Source organism: Morchella importuna (genome assembly GCF_003444635.1).
Source record: "Morchella importuna strain M04M26 chromosome Unknown Morimp01GS007, whole genome shotgun sequence".
Taxonomy (NCBI): Eukaryota; Fungi; Ascomycota; class Pezizomycetes; order Pezizales; family Morchellaceae; genus Morchella; species Morchella importuna.
In genome coordinates, this window is record NW_025763404.1 from 976698 (window position 1) to 1002940 (window position 26243).

The 26243-nt window shown below is 47.4% G+C and overlaps 6 protein-coding genes across 6 annotated transcripts; 4 read left to right on the forward strand and 2 right to left on the reverse strand.

Moving 5' to 3' along the window:
• Nucleotides 1-1808, forward strand: LAJ45_03452 (uncharacterized protein; the record flags this gene model as incomplete). The annotated part of the gene is made up of 3 exons (XM_046113038.1): nt 1-719; nt 846-966; nt 1032-1808. The coding sequence occupies 3 exons, from the start codon at nt 1-3 to the stop codon at nt 1806-1808; spliced, it is 1617 nt and encodes a 538-aa protein (XP_045973915.1).
• A 1114-nt stretch (nt 1809-2922) lies between these two features.
• LAJ45_03453 (uncharacterized protein) lies at nt 2923-3726 on the reverse strand (the record flags this gene model as incomplete). The annotated part of the gene is made up of 1 exon (XM_046113039.1): nt 2923-3726. One exon carries the CDS (start codon nt 3724-3726, stop codon nt 2923-2925), a length of 804 nt encoding a protein of 267 aa, XP_045973916.1.
• A 6728-nt stretch (nt 3727-10454) lies between these two features.
• On the forward strand, nt 10455-12201 carry LAJ45_03454 (uncharacterized protein; the record flags this gene model as incomplete). Its single annotated transcript, XM_046113040.1, has 2 exons — nt 10455-11307; nt 11363-12201. The coding sequence occupies 2 exons, from the start codon at nt 10455-10457 to the stop codon at nt 12199-12201; spliced, it is 1692 nt and encodes a 563-aa protein (XP_045973917.1).
• A 524-nt stretch (nt 12202-12725) lies between these two features.
• LAJ45_03455 (uncharacterized protein) lies at nt 12726-13744 on the reverse strand (the record flags this gene model as incomplete). Its single annotated transcript, XM_046113041.1, has 7 exons — nt 12726-12756; nt 12832-12930; nt 13000-13078; nt 13133-13174; nt 13265-13270; nt 13627-13645; nt 13733-13744. The coding sequence occupies 7 exons, from the start codon at nt 13742-13744 to the stop codon at nt 12726-12728; spliced, it is 288 nt and encodes a 95-aa protein (XP_045973918.1).
• Nucleotides 13745-19953: 6209 nt separating this feature from the next.
• Nucleotides 19954-22102, forward strand: LAJ45_03456 (uncharacterized protein; the record flags this gene model as incomplete). Its single annotated transcript, XM_046113042.1, has 5 exons — nt 19954-19977; nt 20039-20347; nt 20435-20505; nt 20568-21689; nt 21769-22102. 5 exons carry the CDS (start codon nt 19954-19956, stop codon nt 22100-22102), a joined length of 1860 nt encoding a protein of 619 aa, XP_045973919.1.
• Nucleotides 22103-22950: 848 nt separating this feature from the next.
• On the forward strand, nt 22951-25454 carry LAJ45_03457 (uncharacterized protein; the record flags this gene model as incomplete). The annotated part of the gene is made up of 3 exons (XM_046113043.1): nt 22951-23219; nt 23313-23535; nt 23610-25454. The coding sequence occupies 3 exons, from the start codon at nt 22951-22953 to the stop codon at nt 25452-25454; spliced, it is 2337 nt and encodes a 778-aa protein (XP_045973920.1).
• Nucleotides 25455-26243: the final 789 nt, after the last annotated feature.

Sequence of the window (26243 nt, forward strand, 5' to 3'; positions counted from 1 at the left end):
ATGAGTAAATACGAGTACAAGACGAATTATGAAAACCAACTAGAAGAATGGGCTCGAGATCAGGAGGCTTGGTCCAAAACTTTCAACCAGCGACTAGAAGGGCTAGAGGATGTTGCTGGACCATCAAGCCCCCCACCAGTAATCAAAGACGAACAGCCGGAGTACTGGGGGCCAAATACCCTAGAAGAATGGGCTCTTGACGGCCATGACAACTCTGGCTTGCAGAACTTGATGGGGGAACAACATTCCGAAGTTCCTAGTGATCCTGGAGGGGCCTCAGATGGCAATGAACTTTTCAACTTTTGGCAGAGTGAAAACAAAGAAATGATCAAATCTGCGGAAATTCCTTGCCAACAACAAGAATTGGGAAATCAACATCCCGAGCCATCGCCCAACGACACTGGAGGAAGTCAATATCAGGAAATTCTCAACTCTGAAGTCGGAAGCCAACAAGGGAAATTGAAAAATCAACATCTTGAATTGCCCAACGATACTGGAGGAAGCCAAGCCCAGCAGGAACTTCTCGATTTCCGGAAAAGTCAAAATAACGGAACGGTCAAGCATGAAGGAATCCAACAAGAACCGCAGAATTTTGGTGAAACCCCACGACAAGGGTTGCAAACTCTTCAGAATAATCAACTGGAAGGACTAGTACAGAAAGGCTTTGATGAAGGTCAACAACAAAAATCAACTAACCAGTCAGAGTTGGATGAGCCATGGTACGTGCTTAAATTCTTTGCCTTCCTTCTTTTTCTTTCTTTCACCGCCCCTCTTGGTAAATGTGTAGTTTTGTCCAACAGAACACCTGGAAAATGGAATAACTAACAAAAGAAACCCCTATCCAGGAACGGCGATCTGTCCTCTCCAGTACCGAGATACACAAACCCAGAGTCCTATGACTATGCTTCCACAGTTTCTGATTCCCATTCTTCTCCTCAGCCAATTGATCTCGAGAAATACCTCCCAGTACGTTTTCTCTCTCTCACATCTCTATCCCGAGAAGCCGCTGTTAAAAGAAGTTTTTCCAACAGCATCTGGGCCCCCCTGATGAGAATCTCACTCCCGAGGAACTTGAAGCAAAGCTGCAATTTCAGCAAGATGTCTTGTCGATGCATCGGTATAACCAGCGCCTTGCAGAGAAAAAGTCAAAAGAAAAGGCCGGGGTCAAAAGTAAAGTTAAAGGCAAGGGCAAAGAGAAGATGCAAGATAGCCTCATTTACGACCCAGCAATCCATAAATTTGATCCCTCAGCCATATATGCACGCCCCTCTAATACGAAGAAGCGTTTTTATCATGAAATCTCTGATGATGATGAAGAGCCAGGCCAACAACTACGGCAGTCGCGCAAAGTAGGGGAGAAACAGGAACCCTGGAAGCAGCAAGTAGATGATATCAGCTTTGAGGAATTCCGGGCTTTGTACATGAACCTCGACCCGAACGTTGCATATACTCTTCGCGAAGGTGAACAGGAGCCACGCTCAAAGCGTGCCAGAATGAGCAGTGGCGGGCGCCCTGTACGCCCCCCTAAAGAAGATGATAGATGGAATATCTGGACAGTCGGAGATCCAAACCTCAAACTCAGGGGATCCAATATATCTGCGGATTATTTGAGGACGGTGTTATTTGAAGACGCGGGTGCCACTGGTGAGCGGAGGACAAAGTGGTCGCTCACCAAATTGTGCGAGAGATTGATCCAGAGAAGGGAATATAGAGAGAAGGAGGCACGCAGAATGGGAATCAGACCTTTTGGGAAACCAAAGAATTGGAGCCCAGAGCTTCCATGGTGGAATTATTTCGATGATGTTTAGGCGACGTCGATAATCTTTTGGGGGATGAAGTTGTTACTTCTTTGGATCCTGGCTGGTCTATCGCTTGCCTGCACATTGGGTGCTGTTTTAGATATTGATTTGGGTTGAGATTTGTATGGTCTTGCGGACCCAAGGACCCTCTTGGTATGTGTATTTTCTTTTTCTTTTTCTTTTTTCTTTTTATTGTATTTGGACTTTTCTTTGGTACGCCCCCACACTCTGATGTTACGCATTTGATAGGACATGCATTTGATACATGTGCTGGTACTTTTCTGCTTTTTGCAAATTTATGTTACTCTCACTACTCTGCTTGATAACACATTATATATATAATTTATCGAGGGACTTCATTAAGCTAGTAGGTAGAACAAACTTCGAAAAAGTTCAAGCAACCTTTCTTGAGACCTCATAGGCTACTAATAGCAGCCAAATTGTACTTGCTTCGGTTTCTCTGCCATTTCACTCACCAATTAGGGAAATCCTATTCTTGTTGAGCAGTAAATTGATCCCCATAGAGGCTGTAAGGCGATTTTCTTAGATAGGAAAATTATTTTCTTAGATTTGCATTGCGTATGAGATGTAATCCACCATGGAGAAATCTGAGATGACCAAAATGGCATGGACTACGTGTATCGGAAGACTGTATTTCACTGCTAGCTACTGTAACTTCGATTTACCGAGTACATATATGTACATGGAGTCTTAGACTACTTGGGAGACAGAAAATATCAAGTTCTTCCTTCGACACAGTAGAATAGAGACATACACCATTACTAAGTATATAAAAAGCGCTGCAGTTTCAAATTTATAATGCCTAAAACTGTTGAATACATTTTCTAAACTTCGAGCTCCTTGTGTATGAATTGTAAATTAATTGCCAACTTTGAAGCCCTAACCGCAGGAGGTGCACTAGAAAATCGCTGTCCCCACCTCAGCACTTCACCAAATACATCACCACACATTCCTCCCTTCGATGAAAACAGCCTTGCTTAATTTATTTGACACCCTATATGACCAGAATCTCTAGCAATAATGGACATATATGGGGAAATGACTACACGATGTTAGTTTCGCGATAACTAATACGCGGAGGCTCGGGGGGAATACCGATGTCTCAAGAGTCTTCTTCTGGCTTAGGTTCAGGGTCATAGTACAAACCTACTGCCCGAAACCTACAGGCTATTGAGTTGCTAGGCGGTGCGAAATGCGGTGGGGACCCGGGGGCTGGAATTGTAAAAGCAGGGAAAGGCTCATGCTGATCAGCTTGACTCGGGCAGGGAAAAAATTCCTCTAAATTGCGGGACGTTGAAGATTCTGCAGTATTCGGTTTCCTTTTCGTAGATGAATGCCGACGCTGCCTTTTTTTCCTAGCCAGCTTAGGCTTATCATCGGCTCTCGGGTCATCTAGATCTCCGCGTGTGATGGTAGCTAGCATAGAAGAATTTACCATCTCCAATTCTTTTATGGCCTTACGAATGTGTGATTTCCGGATGTTGAACAGTTCCGACTCTACCAACTTGACTCCCGCGGATTCCCCGATGGAATCCACCGAGCTTGTCGGGTTTCGCATACCAGGAGCTGCAGAATGCTCGATTGACTCGTCAAATTCTTCCATTGTTGGTTTGGATTCTTTGCGTAGCTTCTTGATTACCTCGGGGGATTCCGTTGGCTCGTCGTATGGTTCGGCAGGTTCGCATGGTAGCGGAGAGTCTGTTACCGGGTCTGCAAACAGCCTTCTGATCTCGGCAAGTGCGAGAGTTACTGCGTGCAAAGGGCTTTGAGGAGGTTCGCCTGGTTCTGGCGACTTTGACTCGGATCTGTTTGTGATCACCTCCCAATCCGAGTAACTGTCGTCTGCGGTGATAATCTCTGTGTCATGAAACGCCGAAGACTCGTTGGAGGATCCGGATGAAGACATGATGCTTGTAGAACTTGTAACTTGGACAATATGTAGGGGTTTGACATGGCATAAACGAAGAATCCCCAGTCAATCAACACTCTGCTCTCAGTCATGCTGACATCACCAATTTTTGGCTAGGGGTTTCGCTCCGAGGATTCTCATCCGAGTGATTGGATATGATTCCCAACTAAATGGTTGTAGCCAAGCATTTTGGGGTCTCAACTTGACCATAAAGCCGTTTTATTTATTTGAGACTAGCCCCTCATGGGGGCGAGACCGCTCGAAACCATACTCACCATTTGAGAGATTTTCAGCAATGGGACAGGGAGCCAAATAGAAGATTTTGCAGCTGGCTGTACTTACTCTAGATCTAGCAAAGTGGAGAAGCTCTGCATGTTCCAGGGAATATATATATGTTCGGAGTCCGTTTATCAGGCGCTTCGTTTAAAAATATTGCTGCACCGTAGAATGAGCAAGGCAACTTGGGGGCGTGACGCATATGCCCGCCGGAGTCATTAAATACCATAGTATAGATACACTAGAAAATAGATATCGAGCATCATACTTAATACTGTGCGTACTGGCACAGCAGATATCTCACACTCTATCCTAGGTTCGTATCTAGCAAGCTTTGCCGGCCTATCATAGCACATTAGAATCTCAGAGAGGTTTCAGTAGTGGATCGCTGGATTCTTTATGACCTATATGTACGAGCCTGGTCGGCCGAATCCCGCTATTTGCGAAAGTCTTCTTTCCCTGACCTAATAAGAGATATGAAGGATATTAGGCGACCATTGAAATATCATGGGTGGTGACCTTGAGTCCAATTGATAATTAATGATTCACCACTCGGACTTAGAACACAGTTTTTACTCGCCTGTAGTTATAATCTAGATGAATCCACTATACTCGGGAAGGGACTTAGGTAAAGCGCTTAGAAATGTATTTTATTAGTAAGGATTTTGATTTGAGGATACGTTTCAGGGTGATCTAGTTTGAGGCAGCCTTGATCCCTCAGGCGCGCGCTAGCGAGCTTGGTATTATCGATGATGGAAACTATAAGCAAGACGTTCTTCAACAAGAGATCCAAAAACAGGGATAACTAGACTTAAGATTCTACGCAACGGTGTTCATTCATAAAAAAACGTTAATGATATGACGCTATCCCATGAACCGTAGAAGCCTGAGGTTTTAATTGGGTACTTTGCAACTCTAACCTCGATAAAAACACAAAAACGATATAATCCAGCCCTGCTCACTAATAACAAAGAAGCGGGAAAGTTTATCAACCGATCCCAATAAGAGCTCCTAATATAGTACTCACGAAGCTGGTGTTGTGAATTTAAGAAAGGTCACTTTATTTCAAGTGGGACCCAATCGGGTCCTTAACTCGGTTGCTACGGTTGATGGGATACACTGTTGGACCTACTACGTACATGAAATTCCGATGAATAGGTGATAGTCTGTGGTCATACAAGTCTAGATTTGATGTGTGTTATCTGTTTTCTATTCTTTGAGCCTTCCTTCTAGTTTATCTTGTAGTGTGGAGAGTGGTTTCGGAGTTAAATGCAGGTAAGAAATCCGCTAATCACCGAGTGATATCATATGATCAACAAGCACGAATGGCCAAACAGGGAAGAAAAAGCGGCAAACGAATACCGGAACCTTGTAATACAAGATTGGATTGAAGGAGAGGGGTTATATGTCCGATTGGCCCGCAACGCACCGCTTGATTAGTGTAGAGGTTATCACTCTGGATTTTGAGCTAAACTTCCGGCAACCCCGGTTCGAGTCCGGGATTGAGCTTCATTGCATATATTTTCTTTTTTTTGAAGATATCATATCCAACCATCAAGGATTCTAGAGAGAGTAAATCCCTTTTGCAATCATTGACATTGGTGGCGGTGCGCAGATCGTTTTCCGGTTGCTCGCAATAGAGAGAACAACGAATCAACTGTAACACCAACCGGCGAATGCGAGATTCGAGAGTATTAGAGGTTGATCGCTAATTCATCACAGGTTTAAGTATCTGGGTTATATGTAAATATCTTAATGTCTTGATCAATATCAAATTATGACATGGGTTAATTCAACTAAGTATGGTTCCCCCAGCCTTAAAGGTAACATGAGAAAAATGCCAAGTCTCTGATAAATTTTCAACCACGATTGATATTAAAAATCCGTAATGATAGAACTCTTCTTCATCACGGTATCCAGCCTTCTATCTTACGGATTTTTAATATCAATCGTGGTTGAAAATTTATCAGAGACTTGGCATTTTTCGCATGTTATCTTTAAGGCTGGGGGAACCATATACGTATTATTATGTAGGTTACTTGTTGTCGGACAAGACAAAAAGAAGTGACTTAATTTTGTAACTATCTTGCCATTGTTCCATGATCATGACAATCCATTGCTGTGTAGGTGTGTCATGATCTTTTTCTTACTCAAATCTAACCTATAGAATACCTCAGGTTTTCCCCACCAATATTGCCGACATTTCCTTTCCATTCGTGGCATGAAAATTCCATCGCCACCCTAACTACCGGTATACCACTTATTCATCTAATCCTTATGTCGTTGGCGTTAATAGGTATGGGTGGTTCTGAGCATTCACAATCCGTAAGCATAGAATTAAAGATAAGCGATGTCCTATATCCCACAGTCCGGTATTTGGGTTTTAGATGCTATATATACGTAGACTAAACTCCTAGCAAATGGAAAAGTGTCTAAGCCAGATGGTTGTTACCTCCAGATGGAAGCAATTGATTTACATACACTTACCAAAAGAGGAAGTTTTAACGACCTATCTAGCGAATCTTGGAATATTTTGATGCAGCAGATGGCCGCAGCGGCATCAATAAAAACAAGTTTATTTTACATCTGTTCTCCAAATTATACCTTGTCCAGAACGCAGGTGGTGGTTTTCGTGCCTGTGTTGGTTCGCTCGGTAATGGGACAATACCACAGACTGGCTTCGGCCGATCCACGGCGACTCGGGATTGTGGCCCTGGCGTTAATTTATTTGATACCATATCTACATAAGTTTTGGGGATCGAATTATGTCAAGCGCAAAAAATCTCACATGATGTCTACGAATAATAAAAAGCCCGACGATCATAATAAAATATGCGCAGAGACTGAACCAGATATCGGTTTGACGCAGATCTAGAAATCATAGGATATCACTCGCCACATGTACTTTGTATGGTTTGGGCCGATTGGAGGAACGCTTGGAGACGGATACAACTATTTGTTGAAGTGGTTGTCTACTTGTAAGCTAGTGGAGAATTTTACTCTGTCTAGTGGGTATGTGCTCTGTCTAGTGACTTATGGATGCATCAACGATTAACAAACATGACCAGTAGTATTGAATCGATCTGCACCAAAGACAAAACCCACAAATCAAGGAAAAAGATCTAGAATCCCAACATCAAGAATGCTGACAGATATTATTATGAAATAAATACCTATTGAACCACTATGCTTCGTGGGATTATGAGATTCGTTAATCACTGTGTGAGGAATTCCATATAATCCCGAGTTTTCCTATCTCGAGAGACATGAGCGGGCAGTGCACCACGTCGTACATGCGCTGGAAGGACATCCTAATAGGATTGACATTATAACTCCGCCTTGCGAAACAAGTAGATATCGATTTACCTGGATATATCAAACTAGACGGCTCACAACTATCGAGAGGACCAGAGACCGCCTTACGATCAGACCATCATTTCTCCCAAACCCAGCTAGGCAGTCAATGATACTATAGTCATCATCGCTTGGATTCAACCCGCGCACTATAGTATAGATAGATTTTCTCCAGTATTTTTCGAAGTCTGGATTTATCATTACCCCCTTTTCACAGTTTCGTCTTGATTTAGTTAGTAGGAGCCCAGTACCAAATCTCTCGATGTTTCATCTCGTCTTGAATAAGTTAGCTTCCCCGCTAGCGTCCACCTTCTTTCTTCTTTCCTTCGGACGTTCCACTGGGAACTTACTACCGATGTTTGTGAGTGGCGACAGTTGAACCACAAGCTACATGCAGGACAGTGACAGCCCGGACCATGATGTATGCAATCAAGCGCTGGCACGTTAGTATCAAGGACCTTTTGCTCAGTTAGATCTTTCCCCGCCAAAGGAAGACTGCTTTTTCTTTATTTCTGGCGGGGGTGTACCAGGACAGCGGGAAGTAAGGTACATATTCAGTGAGCGGCGAATATTCCGATCGTCAATAATATATTAGCACACTTGTCCGGCACATATCCACAACTGCATAGAGTTAAGTGTTGTATCCATAAATCTGATTCCACGAAGTCTCCTGGTCTTGGAAAGGAGATCACCCCGGAAACCCGCTATAAGTTGCTTTAGGAGGGTTTGTCCGATGAAACGACCCAGAAGAAGACTCCTGAACAAGCTCATCCTTCCCACCCAGAGGGAGGGGTAGGCTACGGAGCATTCCATCATGCATAACGGCAATATCGATAGTATGATTGCTGGCCCCGCTCGGACTGGTTGAAAGAAGTCGATACTGAGTTGGCTATTGCATGTGGATTTAATCTAGAAATGAATATATATCCCGAGATTTTTACTTTTTGTTACTATGTGAAGGGTCCAAGAGCCATGTCAACCAAAGTCGGGGTGCTGTACTAAGTAAAAGGTTCCAGGAACGGCGATTTACTAAGCTTTCATATTCATTCCGCACTGACCTCGGCGTTTGTTACTACACTAATTTGGTAGGAACTGCTGCCGAGCTACCTCTGGAACTTCAAGCGGCATCCCAAAGATCAACATGAATGTTTTGTTTCACGGCTGGCATGGTATCGGTATGATAGAACGAACGAGAAGTTTATACTAGCCAAACCAAAAGTAAACGAAACAAGTGGTGTTTTTGCTTCCTCGGCCTATCAGAGCTGAAGCTTAGAGATCTTTACCCCCCCTCCGCGATCTTAGGGGAGGTACCTAGTCCTCAAGCTCGTCTCAGGGCCGTTTAGATGATACACGTTCCAGAATCAGTCACAGAAGCTTGTCGGACCCATAGGTACGTAAATGTAGGTATTTGATCCTCAAGCATGTCGAACCGAAAGATCGCTTCACAGTTTTTCTTAGCTAGATTTCCGAGAGAGCTTCGGTAGTGAGTTTCGGGTGTGAGAAAGAGATAGACGGAAAGTTCCGTCCATTCTCCTGGAGCACGGTCCGGTACTATGAATCCTTACCGGATCCCTCGCCTCTAATGCCGTGTGGCTTTGCGTAGAGTTCTGAGTGGGGCCTAATAAATCATCAGCCACTGTGAATCTTTTCCGTTTCGGATATCATAAGGATTTTCTTTGCCTAAGGACCAGAGCCTCCAAGCTATAAATAGTAACGCTGAGCCTGCCTGCAAGCCACACGTGCACTTTAGCCCCAAACCCTATGTCATACACGAACCAGGGTACGTGACGTAAGCTCCTTGGGAAAGGAAGGAAGAAGTGGGTGCCAAGCGCCCAGAGTAGGAGAAGTCCATCTGCCTTGCAGTCTTCGAAAGAAAGAGGAGCCGGTAAAGGAAGAAGGATCCAAGGGGTTAAAAGCATCGTCTACCACCAGCTCTGAAAAGCCATTACATACAGGTACATAAATGTAGTTTATAGGTAATGATCCAACGAGTGTAGGTGTCCCATTCCGCAGAATCTAAGGATACATATACTTAATCAGCCATTTCGAAAATAACGACTATCTCGAGTTCGGCTGAGAGTGAGGCGGCGTGTAATATGAAGGAGTAGGCAGGTGGAGTAGAGTACAACATGTTGTAAATGATCTTCTGCGGAGACGCCATGATACCCGCCCGCTTTCCCACGATGTGATACTTCCTAGGCTGCAGTCTGCACTTCTGTTTGGTTGTGGAATTCGGTTTCTTACTCGCTCGTTTCCTACAAGCTTCCATAGCCCGCTGCTTCACAGGATTTATTGTTAGAAGCGACAACGGCCGAGAGCAGTGCACTCAGCCAGCGACTGGTGTAAAAGTACTGGGGTGATGGAATTATTTGATCCAGTCATCAGTGCTGGCTGTTAAAAAATTCGCAGAACAAATGTGAGGAAGAGCCCAAGTAAGAAGAGGAATGCCTGAGTTGAGCTTGGGATCTAAGGCGCCAAGCGCTGCAAGGACCGTTTTGAGCATCGCAGAGCGGGTGAACACGAATCCGCCGAGACTAGTCCAAGGCACAGCCCCAGCCTGCTTCCTTCCTCCCCAGATGCCTGCAAGATCCTGGGCTTGCTTTCCCTTGAATCAATCAAATCAGCATCTTCCCCCGAATTTCCTCTTCTTACTTCTCCCACCCACCCCTACACAGCCGCCCTTGTAACTTACACATTTACCTACTCATTTGCTGCCACCACCATTTCACCTCTCGCTCGTTCCATTCACGCCATTCACACCATTCAGCCGTTCCTCCTCCTCTCATCATCTCTCTTCCCTCTTCATCATCGTCACCATAACCACTCCAATACAATAAACATCTATTATTCACTACTCTCCCAAGATATACATACATACCATAACACCCCCCATACTTCTTTAACTACATCCTCTGTAAGTACCGAAATAATACTTGCTCTCTCGCTTAATCTCTCGGTCACTTTTATTCATACGTCTCCCATCTCATCAGCAGCTCCCAGAGGGATACTCAAACCTACTGTACTAAAGTGAACACCGCTGCTCTACCACTGTCTAACTCCCAGCTTCTACAAAGGCTACTGCCTTCACGTTTGCAATGTCCTCCCAACAAAGTATGAGCAGGAACCCCTCAAGCTCGCCCTTTAGCAACCAAGACTCGTTCAATAACGACATCGACTCTTGGATTAATTACGACGGTGCCTTTACATCTCCCTCACCTACCCTGCCCCAAGTCTCGTTTTCGTCACAGACTTCGTCCAGTTTGAACCAGACTTCCAACACCCACTCGGCTACCGGCTTCTCTGGCCCTAGTCATCAGTACGACCGTCACCCACAACAAACAGGAAGTCTTCCTGTAGACGCTGGTTATTATAGAGACCTCCTGCCTTCTTCAACATCGATGTCACCAGATACGAACTCCTACATGTTTGGCAACGACTACCTCTCTCCTTCCAGCAATGACATGATGCCTTCATATGGCAACTCGTCTACAGACTTTGTAAACCCTGGCACCATCTCGCCCTTCGATGCACTAGAAACCTCAGTGAAGTCAGAGGTGGGTTTGGTATCTGCACCACCGCCAGTCCCCGCGGTTGCGCCTATGGCTACGGCCGGGAGGTACTACCCTGGGATTCATCAGCAGCAGGCTGTCTTCCAACAGCAACAGATGTGGCTTCAGCAGAAGGCTCAGGCGAAGATGGCTTCACCAAACAGTGTCGAGGAAAGTGTGGAGAAGATTATGAATTCGCTTAGAATTCAAAAGGCATCGACTTCGGCTCGTTCACCTTCTGTGCTACCTAATATTCCCAAGTTGAAGAAGAAGGATGAGGACGAGATGGATGAGGATGAGAGACTGCTTGCAAGTGAGGAAGGAAAGAAATTGACGAGCAAGGAGAGGAGACAGCTGAGGAACAAAGTCTCAGCCCGCGCATTCAGGAGCAGGAGGAAGGGTAATTCCCCATTACACAATATTTTAGGGGGAAGTTGCTAACGCAATATTCATAGGTTACATTATGGATTTGGAGGAGGAAATTAGAAAGTGCAAAGACGAAAACCTCGAGATGCAGAACGAGAATGCTAGGCTGAGAGAGGAGAACGCCAAGATCAGTGAATTCACGAAGACACTTCTTGGTTCACCTGCATTCTCGGCATACCTTGCTGCAACCATCGAATCTGGAACCGTTGCTGCCACCCCAGCCCCAGAAATGACCGCATCTACACCAATGCCCGAACCCGTTCGATCTACCCGCAAAGACATCAACCCTAATGTTGCTGTCTCTGAGGACTCTTGGCCTTTGGCATATCCATGGGGAGGAAGCTCATCTACAGTGTTTGCCGTTACCTCGCTCCCAGAGGGTCCAAGCATTCAAGACTTGAGTGGAAAGGTTAATTCTGATTTTGATGATTCATTCGCCGAGAATAAACTCAATCCGCTTCCCCACGTTGCTGATGGCTTCTGCCCATTCCCCCGCAACGCGAATAACTTTGTCAACAACAATTATAACTGGGATGATGATGAATATGAAGCACCTGAGGACCTCATGGATGCCTACGAGGAGGAGTGGGGCGTTCCTGCTCCTAAGGAGTCTAAGGAGGTGGAAGAGTCCAAGTCGCTGGATGAGCTCTTCCCCGGACAAGGGGTGAACACTCTACTTGAGAGACTTGAAATGATTGTAGGAGGTCAAGCCAAGCCAGAAGACTTCTTCGAGGAGGCCACCCCAGCCCCGGCGCCGGAAGCTGTTGAGCAGATTGGCCAGAACATTGAGAAGGTCGTTGAGGCGAACGGGATGTTGGACGCGGTTGAGGGTGTGTACCGAAGGGTTGGATTGTTAGTCGGATCATAGTCGTAACAATATTTATCTGGAGAATTGGTCGCCCACTGCGACCATTTTATGTGTGACGATGGGAGTTTGTCTGTCTCGGGGCCGGGCGTATTCGTGTAGCATCATTAACTGGCTAAGTCTGTGCTTTAGAGAAATGGGTATTTTGTCAGGGGGAAAAAAACACGTTCGTTAGAATTTCTCTTCGATTTTTCTTTTCTTGTTTTCAACTACTCTCTGCTTTGCTTTTTACTTTTACTGTTATTATTTTAGGCGAATAGCGCTTCCTTATTGCGACAGATTCCCCACCGCTTCTTTGGAGTGACTCCACCTTTTTCTTTATATTCTTCCTGGTCTACTACTTTTTTTTTCCCTTTTGTCTTTGGTTTGGGGATCTGTTTATTTGGTTTGGGGAATACAGGGTTGGCTACGTGTTTTTATGCCTTTTATTTTTCTCTATTTATTTTTTTTTTTTTCTCTCGGGGGAGGGTGTGGTCGAGAGGTGTATGTTCCAGGATCTAGAGCAGACATGGATATATCTAGGCAATTTACATTGACTTGGAATGAGACCTCAATTTGCTTATCTGGAACTGTTCAGTGTTGTGAATGCTTGTGTAGAAGTAAATATTGGCAGTGATATGAATGAATACGTACGCCCAGAAACGACGCGATAACCCTATTCCATGATCTTGGTATAAATATTTTGTACATATAGTAGTTCGTGAACATCCATCTTGGTATCGATGTGTGGCCCTAGCGTCATCAACACAATATGAAATGCTGGGCGGTTTTTTTTTTGGGAGTAAGGTTGTATATACATACCACTTTACAGTTTTAATTTTTCTACAGAGCGTCGACCCCACGAGCCACCTGGAGATATACGTACTACTGGGTGTTTCTTCTACGCCATTTGAGTAATGATCGTGGAGGAATGGAATGATATGATGCTACCTACCTACTTCATGTACTCTATAGATCTCTCGGGTATACGTATGTACTAAGACGGAGTTGATCCGAGTTGCTCTGTTTTTAGTAGACGAGATCGATACTTCTACTAGAGTAGCTAGGGCAGAAAACTTAAGCTTACTTCTGTCTGCGTACGCGACGCATCATCGTCATGAAAAGAGACAAAGCTGCCTCCGTAAAAGCTCCCCAATCATGAGTCAAAGTTGCACTGCAGGAAAAGGACTCGTAGGTCCCAAGCCTGTTTTCTTTATCCGGCTATGTCGGCAGAGGATTACGACGACGGCAAAGCCAATGGTCGTACAGGTTGCTGCCCCCCCCGGTGTCTGGTTGCTGTGGTATATCAACTACACGCCACTGCGGTATTGTTGGGGACGTGAGCATCATCGGGTATCACTCGGGGCTTGGCAAGGCTCAGCCCCCGAGTGATTACGACGTCTCTGTCCGCAGTGAGGGGTTATGGGGGGTGAGGTGGGTTTCGAGTACGCCGTGAGAAGAGTGCTACCTGGCGTTCGGTAAGTATTGAAAGAAAGGTTGCCAAGCTAGGTGAGCGAGGTAATGGTGATGATGATGATGGATGGCTATAACTTACTCTGTCCAACATCTCCGCCATACACTAACGTATGTACGGACCTCGACGGATCAGGTACCTTGCCTGGCTATAGAAGGAAAAAACTTTTCCCGTTACACGCATCCTGTGATTAGCCCTTTTGGAGTCTCTCCTAACTGTGCCACGGCTTGAATTTGGAATGGTAAACCCTAAAACTCACCATTGCCTAATCAACTAGCTAATGAAACCGAGAGCACAGGATGGACCAGCTAGATGGCCTCAAGTCTTATTGGGACTACCTGCATACCTTTCTAGAATCTAGACTTGGTTCACCTTGAATGCTTCCCCACAACAGACGCTGCTCAAACCTGTAGAGGTGACCACGTCTTTTGCGTGATGCTTATGCGGGGAGGGTCGTGGTGGGGGAGCGGTATTCACACCCATCCACTCGTTCTCAATCAAAGACAGTGGATTGTTTCATTGATCCCAGATCGTGAGTTGTGAGTATCCTATGAAACCTACTCGCTAACAGTAGCTTGCTGACGGTTTGGAATCCGTAACGTTTCAGAAAGCTTTTTTCTTTTCTCTTTCTAGCCGCCCCATGACCAATTGATCAACTGCGATCCGTGCGGAGACTCAAATGTCATGCATCCAGCTTCCCCCCCTTATTTGCTATGGATTTCAGAGGGAAGTTTTAACCTCTTGGATTGTGCTTTCAAGGCAAGAAATGCCACGATTACACTCGATTTCAGCGTGTAGCTGGCTTACTGGAGCGGGGGGCGGTATCGTTTTGATTACTTTTTCACCAGCTTGAGTGGCGTCAGGAAATGACCAGAATTCCCATTGGGGTAAATACCTGAATTGGTTACTGTGCTATCAAGTATTGTTAGCCCCGGAGTGAATATCAGAAGCTGATCTCACAAGAAAGGGAGTAAATGGAAACCATACCACCCTGGAATCTTTACGTAAAGGGCACCTGCCCCACCCAGGAAGACCGAAAGGATCCAATCGTCGGAAGGCTCTATATCCGAAACCTTCCGTTCTACGCAGATAGAAGCGAGATATCTAGTAGCTTAGCTCCACCATTAATAGCAATTTTCAGACCGATAATCAGCCGGAGGGTCCCCTACTTCTGGCTGGCTGGCATTGAACACCAGGAACAGCCGCAGGGCTGAAAAGCTTGCACAACCATTTGGGGATTTAGATATAACTACATGTCAATGTGCACTAATGACCCGTGGTCTAATGGACGGGAAATAACCACATGGTCAAAGCCAGGACTAGCTTTTCGGAGAAATTAACCCCATCAATTTAAAACCCATCGTATTTCTTTTTGCACAGCCTCCAACCAGGAGAGACGCAAGTTTTAACGAATCGATAAGATCTTGAGAAGGAGCCCCGAGAATTAAAGACCGCCCTTCTATATTTATTAATGCCTAGACACTAGTGCCCAATTGGCACCCTTCGGGATCACTAACAGGGCCAAGAATTTAGACACCTCTGCTGACACCAAAGCATTGATGATTCCGGACAGCCATAAGAACATGCCCATCCTAATTTTTGCTCCTATAAAGCCCCTTTATCGGTGAAATTACAGCACTCAAACCTACCGCTATCTCGCAATGGACACCCAAAAAAAGCCAAGGAGTCACCAACTCAGAGTCTGGCTTGCCTGTCAGCCTTTGGATCATCGATAAGATTAAACTTTATTTCTTACTCCCTCCCCGGTGAACGAAGTCAAGTTCATCGAGTTGATAGGATTCGTTAATATCCAAAATCTCATTCAGCTCATACTCAACTTACAATGTCTCCACACAAAGAAACCACGCAGACGGGATATTCAAACCAGCAAGAATCTGTCTAAGGATTCAAAATTAGCTGGTAGTCCATAAGGCTGTGTATGGGGATGATCATCCAGTGTCTGTCTCCCAGGTCGTTCATCAGTATCAACACAGGTACGACTCCGACATAACCTCATCTGTCTAGATAGCTTTTACACGAATATAGATCCACTATCACCATTCCCTATGGCCGTTATGACCTCCTCATCGTTACTCGTTAGTGTCATGAGGTGGCCACACCTGGTGAAAGTGGAAGATGAGGTGGATAGCTGAGATGGAGATTAGTTTCCAGAGATTGGCTATTTCAAGTGTACGACGGGGTGACAGGAGCAAGCCAGCTCACCTAAATAGAGGAGGAAGAATAGTATTGTCTGGCCACGGCAAATTTCGAAAGAGGGTTTGAGAGTTGGTCTCTGGGGTGGGTTGCCATCATGCATCTGCCAACGCTTACTGGGAAAAGAAAAAAAAAAAATGGATGCCTAGACCGCCTTGGCATTAGATATTGTGAGAGCTTCAAAAGTAAGAGACCTGATAGGGGCAGGCCCAGGTGCTGCGCGAACAATCCGTCTCGCCTATCTAGCTACCTAGAATAGATTTATAATCTATAAGTCTTGGTGTGTAACGGTAACACGCCTAGAAATCAGCATGTAGACGAAAGAGCTGTGAGGGAAACCCGGGTTCAAATCTAAATCAGGGCAAAACAATTTTTTGGTCTTTTTTCTAGAATATATCCAGCCCCTTTTTATATAAGCAGGCGACGTCTACTTTTCCCCGACAGCCTTAGTAATGGTTTAATCCTAGCTTCTTGTACCCCCAGCCTTGTGTTCGTCTGTCTCGCTGGCGAGTGATCATCCATGAATCACGCGGTGAAAAATGTCTATCTTGGTTCATTCTATATAAGCAAGAGATACAGTATTGATAAGTCAAAAATGATATCCTATGGACCTTCTTCTTCCACTTCCATCCTGTGTATATAGTAGTGCCATTCAATTGTTAAGAATTCTTAGTTTGCCTTATACAAGCTGATAGATCAACAGCGCCTCTAAGGGAGAAGGAATACATCATTATAGCTACGTGTAGTTCTAGAAAGACCCGTGATTATCTTGACTGTTTTGTTTAGACCTCAAAAATAGTAGGAAGGAGAAGAAAAATAGGAAGGTGGGAAGGAAAGATGGAAGGAAAGATGGAAGGAAGAGGGAGAGCATCCAATAATCACACACTGAGGGCACATATCACATATCCTTTGAGACATTGAGCTCAAGCTAAGATGACATCTAGAATACCATTATTATCAGTACGATACCATTATTTCCACAAGCGGGTCCAATTTACTTGACCTTGGGATGCGTTGAAGTGCAATATTCACGGCTTCGGTAAGAAACAGAAGCCAAGCCTGCCCGATATCAAAACGCGACTGTTGAAAAAGCAAGATTTGAAGCATGGTTTCATAAGCGCAACTCCAGCGTTCTGACTTAACTGACGATATTTGTAGATCCTCCTGTCCGTAACACAGAAACCCAACCCGCTTAAAACGGGCCGAGCCCTGAAGTGGTTTTTTCCAAAGCAAAGCTGTTGGTGGCGGTACTGAATACATCTTACTTCTTGCCATGTTGGCGTTGTACATACATGTAGGTACATGTACGTTCCTAGGAGAGATGGTCGGTTGGCCTCTGCTAACCCAAGGCTATTGTTGCCTGTGATCGCACCTCCTAAATCCCTAATTACCTCGAAGTCGGGGAAAGCTTAAATCTAGGCCCTCGGTTATCCACGTGCTTTTCATGTGATGTCCTCTCTTGAGACGGAGAATTAGCGAAATGCAGTCTCGCCTGCCTTGCATTGGTTACTCGAATTCAGTAACTATCAGTACGTAATTAAGGGCCCAGCGGCGGTACGAATTTCGATCTAAGCTTAGACTCGACTCCAGAGAGGTCTCATAATTCTAGAAGCGTGGGGGATTATTCTTGTTTTTCTTGGTTAGACTTCGAGCGTGTTTTTCAATGCAATTAATGAATTAAACAAAAACAAAAAAAGAGCGTGTTTTTCATATTTAATCACCGGAAGTCACTCGCATAATTGAGATTCCAACCGTGAGGCATGCACGGTCAAAGCGCTCGTTTATCTCGTCTGTTTTGGCCATATCGAGAAGCCAGATGATCTGTATCTCCTACATAGACCAAATGTAAGTAGCGTGCACTGGAGTGCTTGAGACCATCGATATTGCTTAGTAGTCTTCTCTATTACTTATGTATGTGGCGCCACCCAGTTCAACAGCAACGTCTCCAAAGCACATTTTTTCCCCCCCTCGTGTTTTCTTTTTCCGTAACCTTCTTTAGCTCCAGTTAAGGACGTAACACAGGGTTGTAGGACAGGCCCAAAAAAAACCGCGTCGTAGATACGGTCGTCCGAGCAGCTTGCAAGTTCACCGGTCATCAAGCTAGACTCAAGACCATGGTGTTCTATTGAAATCTCCACGGGTAGTATTTGATTTGTGTTCTTCTCATCATCAGCATTCTCCATAAATCCCCATTCGATTGGCCTTTGTTGAACCCAGTCATGAGAACGGCCCCATCCATCGATATGTGCGTGCCTATCGATTTAATACCGTGAGACGAACAAGCGAGAAATGCTGCACTTCGATACTTGACGTCGTGTTACCCAAAAGCACGCGGGGAGCCGGATTGCGCGATTTGGTGGCTCGAGGGGAAGAATGCCTTTTTCCGGTATAGTGGGGTCTCCAGCTAACCAGCTAGCTGGTCGCCTAAGGAATCATAACTGCTCACTCGGCTTCATGCGGGGGGCAGAACTTATCGCCCCAGTCATCGTCGCCAATCATTGGGAATGTGATATCATCGGGATGGGGGGGAGGGAGGTGGTTGATGTTGGCTACATACTGTGCATATCGTTGGGTAGAGAATTTTGTTCGGACATGATTTCTAAATGTGATCACCGTTGGATATGTAGTTTGGTGGTTCACGGAACATAGGGTGAGTGGCTGGCTGTATGGCGTTGAATCTCTTTTAAGGATCGACATAGCCTCCCCCCCCTCCCCCCCGCAATTTCAGTGGTGGAAAACTAGGATAAGGTTTTTGACGTATCTAGGTATTTCCTGAACAAGTTGCAAGGACATGGGCCTGGCTTCCTAATTGTGCGCAGTGCACGAGGACTGCTCTGCATGGTCGTGACACAGGAATAAGAAAGGGTCAAATCTGAAAGGTCAGAAAACAGCAATATTCCCGAAGGTTAATAAGACAGCTTCGTCGAATTGGGAGGAGGGGGACACTACCAATAGCATCTGTTGTCCTGTTGTTGTAATGCTGTTTGTTCGGCTTGCCGAAAGGTAGAAGGCAAGGTCACATATGTGGGGCCTAGCAGTGAGCTCTCCACACTCAGATCCGCGGTCCGTTAATTTCACGATGTCTGTTTGAGCAGTAGTAAGGTATGTAACGTTCGCTTGTGCGTGCATTTCATTGGCTAACGGATGCGAAGATCTTATTAAAATGTGTTTTTTTCCCGAAGCCCTGGTTCCTTTCTCGCTTAATTGCCCAATCAACGGTGTTCATTCGCGGGAATTGGCAGTATTGATGGCTCAACCTTTGTTCCACCAGCACTTTGGCCAGCACATTCGCTGGTTCCTTTAAGCAGAGAGATTTATCATCATCACCATCATCATCACAACCTACAATTGCAGAATGAATAGACGGCCAAGCTCTATGTGTACATGCATTCACAGAGAAATTCTAGTTATATCGAGCCACGTGAATTGATCACGAATAGATGTCGAATGGCTGATTGGCAGTCCGGGCGTCAAGTGGCTTGCCACAACCAGCAATTACAACAAATAAAGGTCTTAGATCCACACGTTACGTTTCAACACAAAGTGATCCTATCAGATTCGGTCTGTCTTCTGATATCGAGAAATCGAAGAACATTCCCTCACAAATCTAATTACCCCATTACTGTTAGCGTGTGTTTTGACATTTAATGGATGCATCGGGCTCCGTCGAGTTTGGACCACATGGGGGCGGCTTTGTATCCCTAGCTCTCTCTCTCCCCCCAATAGAAATTCTTCAGGGTTAAAGGTTTTTCTATCAAATTGCGAACCACAGGAAGCTCAAGGCCATAACCAACTGCCGCAACTGGTGCCCTAAAGCCGTTTATGAGCTGGGAACCCTTGTTTTTTTTTCTTCTTCTTTGCAGTGGTTCCCGCGTATCTATCTACCTACCGGGAGAAGATTACATTCTGTCTGAGCCTTCGATTAAAATTCCCCAAAGGGGACGGAAACCTTTCGCCTCTTCATTCGGGGGGCGGCTCAACTGTAACGTCGATAACGAGAAAAAACTTACCTTTTAAACGAACGTCGGAGGAGAAAGCCAAGTACGGGATAGGAGTTGGGTGCGTGTGCCTTATATAGAGAAGAAGCTATGGAACTCTTTTCATCCGATCCGGTACTCGTACCTACTAATTAACGAAAAAAAAATCGTGAACTTTAACTTCGTACATACATAGAAAGTTCATCACAGCCCTCACCACTACCGGCAGAGAAAGTTTCACCTCTTCAATTCCACGATGCCTTCCTCAATAATATCCCGCCTCTTCAAGAAAAAGCAGCGGTCTCGAAAATCAATGCCTGAAATTAGCGAAGACCCAGTGGCGAGGACGTCGGGGAATAAACGAAGGTTTAGAATGTTTGCTACTAGGTCCTCTAGTACACCTACATGTACAGTATCAAGAACCCCCACTGCTATGACAGATAAAATTCCGGTATCGAGTGAAACCGAGAGGGAAAGTTTTAATGATTGGCCGAATTCTGAGGGTGTAAGTTTTTATTTTTATTTTTATTTTTTTTACTGTTATCTTAACTTTCTTTTTCCTTTTGATCATGGTTGCTGATATCAAATGCAGTTTGAAGTGTTCCATGAGGAGAGAACACCGGTCGAATTGAAGGTTACTGGGGAAATCCCCGAATATGCCCTGTAAGAACTCTTTTCTAATTACTTTATAGCTATATGGACCTTTACTAACAATACTTCTCCAGTGGGGTTCTCTACCGTACAGGACCAGGAGGATATCAAACCACCACCGACAAGGGAGTAGAGATAAGCATGTCTCACTGGTTCGATGCCTTTGCACAAACCCATCGTTTCAACCTGATATCACCAAAGAAAGTACTCTATAACTCCCGCCACACATGCGACGGAGTCCTCCGGGGCATCCGTGAAACTGGAAAGATACCTTCCGGCTTCTCGTTCGCCCAGCGTGATCCATGCCAAAGCTTCTTTCGAAAGTTCGTGGCCACATTCGCCCCAAGGCCCGAAGTAAAAACACCTGATGGCGTGAACATAGCTGTCACTGTCTCCACAGACTACCCAGGGTACCCAGCAGACGAAAAGGGCCGGAGTCTGTATATCAAGACTGATGCTGCCGCAGTGCAACGACTGGACCCAGAAACCCTTGAGCCAGTTGGCCTGGCAAAGCAAACTGTTCTACACCCTGATCTTTCTGGCCCACTGTCGGCATCACATTCACGGACATGCCCAATGACTGGTGATGTCTTCAACTACAACCTCACCCTCGGGCATAAACCTATATACCGCATCTTCAAAGTGGCTAAGGACACGGGCAAAACCGATATACTAGCCACAATCACGGATGCACCGGGAGCATATATCCACTCCTTCTTCCTCACCCCACGGTATGTGGTGATCTGCGTCTGGGGGTCACACTACGCTTGCGGGGGCATCAAGATGCTGTATCACCGTAATATCATGGATGCGCTGGAACCTTATGATTCCCGGAAAAGAACCATGTGGTACGTGATTGACCGCACAGACAGCAGGAGGGGCGTCGTATCATCGCATCCTGGCGAGGCTTTCTTTGCATTCCATTCCGTAAATGCATGGGAGGAAGGGGAGGAGATTGTCGCGGAGGTGCCGGTGTATGGGGATATGGATGTGCTCAAGAAGTTTTACGTCAACAACCTGAAGGGGGACGAGAAGTCGGCGTGGGAGTGGGTGGAGAAGGGGCGGGCCGTGCTTACCAGGTGGAGGATGGATACGAGGAGCAGTGGGAGTGACGCTGTGAAGGTATGGGAAATGGGGAAAGAGCTAGGGATGGAGCTGCCTACAATCAATCCGAACTTTGTCACGCTGCCACATAGGTTTGTATTCCCATCATATTAAAAAAAAAAAAAAACCGGTAAATGTTGCAGTATTGACTCATATAATTTTGATGTATAGATTCACATATGGCCTCCTCAACAGATGCAAATCCACCCTCCTCGACGGCATCGCCAAGTACGATTCCAAAACCCACACCACGATGATCTGGGAGGAACACGCACACACCCCCGGCGAGTGCATATTCGTGCCCTCGCCGGCCCCAGACGCAGCAGAAGATGATGGCGTGCTGCTGACTGTGGTGCTCGACGGGTGTGCCAAGAAGAGCTACCTGCTGGTCCTGGACGCACGGGATCTGAGTGAGGTTGCCAGGGCGGAGATGGAGACTGCTGTCGGGCTGGGCTTTCATGGGAAGCATGTTGGTAGGGATAGCCCGGCGCTGGCAGAGTATTGAGGTTTGCATTGTGTGTTGGGCGGGGGTTTGCATTTGTGAATATCGTCGTGTCCCCAGCCAGATATTAGCTCTGCTTTCTTTTTTGTCGATCTCTTTACCGGTCTTTATTCTTTTTTCACGCTGCATTATTATGGCTCTCTGCATTCTTTCACTCTGCATTCTTTTAACTCTGCATTCTTTTTAACGCTGCATGAATTTTTTTACTTTATTTTTTTTAACTCGACGTTCTTTCCTCCCCTCATCTTGTTCTTTCGTTTTTTTTTTTTTTTTTTTAACTTTATTTTATGAGCGAGGGTCCTATATTTTATCGGCGTCGGAGTTGATGGTTTAGCTGCAATTGGAATACACAAAGAGGGAGTTGGTAGAACTGAATTCAAGATATATTTACTACTTTACACAGACGGCTTATATAATTGAAAAATACACCTGGAAGCACGATTCAGTGGTGTAGTGGTATCACGGGCGCTTGCCAAACAAGTTTGCGCCCGACCCGGGTTCGATTCCCGGCTGATTCATAAGTTTTCGATGGTGTATGTTGGTACTCTTTCTGCAAAGAGGTTCCTATATACCGTGAGAAAGTTTTTTTCTCTTTTCTTTTACTCTTCGGTGATGAGGGGTCCAGTCAATTGATTGGGTTCTTTTTGGGGCGTATTAGGATTACTCTGCTCCAGAGGCACTCCAGAGGCACATTCCCCAATATGCAGAAAGTACCGCCTGGCTGATAATATTTATTATTTACACCCAAGCCCTAATAATCTCCCCCCAGCTTTACCCGGCCCACGCCCATCCATCCACACTTTCTTACAACCACAACCCCACAATCCCCTCCCCCGCTCCCCCCCCCAAAAATGTCAGACACCACCCCGCCGCCCGCAAAACGTGTGAAACTCGGCGTCACCGCCGTCGCCGACGCCGCCGAGTTACAGACAGAATCATCAGTACTAGTCTCAATTCCACCACCGCCGACCGAGAAGAAAGCGGAAGAAGAGGTGGAGGGAGAGGACGGCAGTGTGTCACGGACCGAGGCAGTTTCGCAGGTGGAGCTGGAGCGCGCGGTGGGGATTACGGAGTATGTTGATGCGGGGATCCGTGGGTGGAGCGGGGTGCTGAAGCAGAGGTATGTGGGCTACTTGTGGGCTACTTGTGGGCTACTTTGTGGGCAATTGGGGGAATTGAGGCCGGGGCTGATGCGTGCGGGGGGGAGGATTAGATATACAGACTTCCTCGTCAACGAGATCGACGAAGAGGGCAATGTGGCGCATCTGACAAAGCTCACGGTCGACGGACACGAGAACGAGAACGAGAACGAGAACGAGAAGCCGAGGCTCGCGCCTGCCGCTCCGCCGGCGCCGCATATACCGGAGCCCGCGTCTGCAGCGGCCGCCGCTGCTGCTTCGAAGGCGGCGAAAGCGGCGCAGGCTGCGGCGTTCGAGGTATGTCCCTCTTCCTCCTCCCCCGCGCAGCTTCTCCCGCAGCAATACCAACTAACCACTCCCCTCCACCGCAGCTCAGCGCCGACGACTTCACCGCACTCTCAAGCCTCACCACCCCCGAGCTCGCCACTGCCTGCGTGTCCCTCTACCGCGCCATCCTGTCGGCGCCCACCCCCGTCGAGCTCCCAACAACGACACTCACGACCCCCGCCATCGCCGCCAAAGAGGCGCGCTCGACGCTGCACGCCCTCGTCCGCCGCCTCTTTTCATCAAAGCTCGAGACAACAACACTCACCGGCGACGACAACGACGAGAACAAAATCACAATCAAGCCTGCCCCCGCCGCAGGTTCGTCCCGCGGCCCGCGCCAGCGCCGCGGTAACCGTGGCGGCGCAAGACAGAAGGCGCCTGCCACCAAGGCTGCGGATAGAGGTGGTGATTATTGTCACTTTCTGTTGTACAAGGAGAATAAAGACACTATGCACGCCGTCAAGATCGTGCAGAAGCTGCTTGGCCTGCGGGGCGGCGCACACGGCCAGATCGGGTTCGCGGGGACAAAGGACAAGCGCGCGGTGACGGTGCAGCGGTGCTCCGTGTACCGTGTTGACGCCTCGCGGCTCGCCCGGCTGAACACCGAGGGCGCGGCGGGGGCGCTGCATGCGGGGACGCGGGTGGGCAACTTTGGGTACAAGACGTATGGGCTGGAGCTGGGCGATCTGGGCGGGAACGAGTTTGTGATTACGCTGCGCGAGTGTGCGGTTGCGGCGGGGGAGACACGGCCGCTGAAGGAGGTTGTGGAGGAGGTTGTGGAGCGCGTGAGGGAGGGCGGGTTCGTAAACTATTTTGGGCTGCAGCGCTTTGGCAGCTACACCGTGGGGACGTGGGAGGTTGGCGTGAAGCTGCTATGCGGCGACTGGCACGGCGCTGTCGGGCAGATCCTGCACTACGACCCCGCGCTGCTCCCCTCCGACTCCTCCGCCGACTCCGACTCCGCCGAGAACACAAACACAAACAACAACAATAGAGACGACATCGCCCGCGCCACCGCCATCGCCGCATTCAACGCCGGCGACCACGCCAAAGCCGCAAATCTCATCCCCTACAAATACTCCGCCGAGAGCGCCATCCTCCACTACTTTGCCGCCCGCCCCGCATCAACAGACTACTGCGCGGCCCTGGGCACGATCCCCAGAGCCCTCAAGACAATGTACGTCCACGCGCTTCAGAGCTACGTGTGGAACCATGTCGCGAGCGCCCGCGTCCGAATGGGGCTGCAGGTCCTGCCGGGCGACCTGGTGCTCATCCCGCTAGACTCCGACGCCGACGCCCCCCCGGCCCCCGCCACGGAGGACATCGAGGTGGACCAAAACGGCGAAGTCGTCGTCCACGCCCCCACCGCCAGCGCCACGGGCCGGCGCGCACCCGGGGCGTTCCAGCGCGCGCGCGCCCTGTCTGCCGCCGAGGCGGCCAGCGGGCAGTGGGGCATCCGCGACATTGTCCTGCCGACGCCTGGGTGGGACGTGGTGTATCCGTCCAACGAGCTACTGGAGGTGTATCAGCGCGTGATGGCGCCGCACGGCCTGGACCCGCTGGAGATGAAGAGGGGGGTGCGGGAGTTTAGTCTGCCGGGGAGTTATAGGGGTGCTGTGGCGGGCTTTTTGGGCGGTAGGTGTAGTGTGGAGGTGAGGGGGTGTAGGGGGGTGGAGCAGGTTGTGAAGACGGATTTGGAGGTGTTGGTGGCGGGGGAGAAGGGGGGGAAGGAGGAGAAGGAGGATGCTGCTGCTACAGCTGGGGACGGGGAGGAAAAGACGGCGGTTGTGTTGAGGATGTGTCTGGGAACCAGCACATATGCGACAATGGCGCTGAGGGAGTTTATGCGTGAGGGCATCAAGGCTTACAAGCCGGAGTTTGGCAGGTAGTCAGTTACTTTACTAGCTAACTTGGGGGGGTTGGCATGTATCATTAGGGGTATCTACTATACTATACTTATGTAGCGGAAACAAAAGTTCTGAATTGAAGTAATAGACAACAAGCAACCAGAATTCCGGTGTTGAGGCTGAGTTTGTGAGCTGGTGAGCTGGTGATGTGGAGAGCTAGACGGCTGTGAGGTTTTCATTGTGGTGTTTGTGGTTTACTATCTACAAAGGACGAAGGAGGATGAGTCTAGCCAGCTATTTAACCAGCCCACAATAAAGCCAGATACCGCGCGCCCCACCACAACGAACAACGTATCCGCTAGCCCCTTCTTCAACTAACCACATAAACCACCATTGCTGCTCCTTATCCCTATCGAGAGGGAGGTGGTTAGTTGTGGCGCACGTGGTCATTGACTCGACCGTTCATGGCACGCACGGTGGCTACAACTCTACCGTGCAGACGGTGCCACTGCATACATATACATGCTGTTGTTCCAGAAGACCAAGTGAAGCCTAGATATGGTCTGGGGATTGGCATACACCAGACAAGCCATAGCACAGCGAGTAACATCTCCACCTCCCCTCCCTCCCCTCCCCCCCCCCCCCAAAGGAAATTGCATCATGAACAATCACTCGATAATGCGAACCAGGGCTGTGACTGAGATAATTGTAATTCAATTTCAGTATGTGTATATATGGGCCTGTCATGATTTTAATACGGAGTCTAATGCTACCAACCCCATCGGTTAACTGGAATGGGCACATAGGGCCTGCGTTGGAAAAATTAGATCC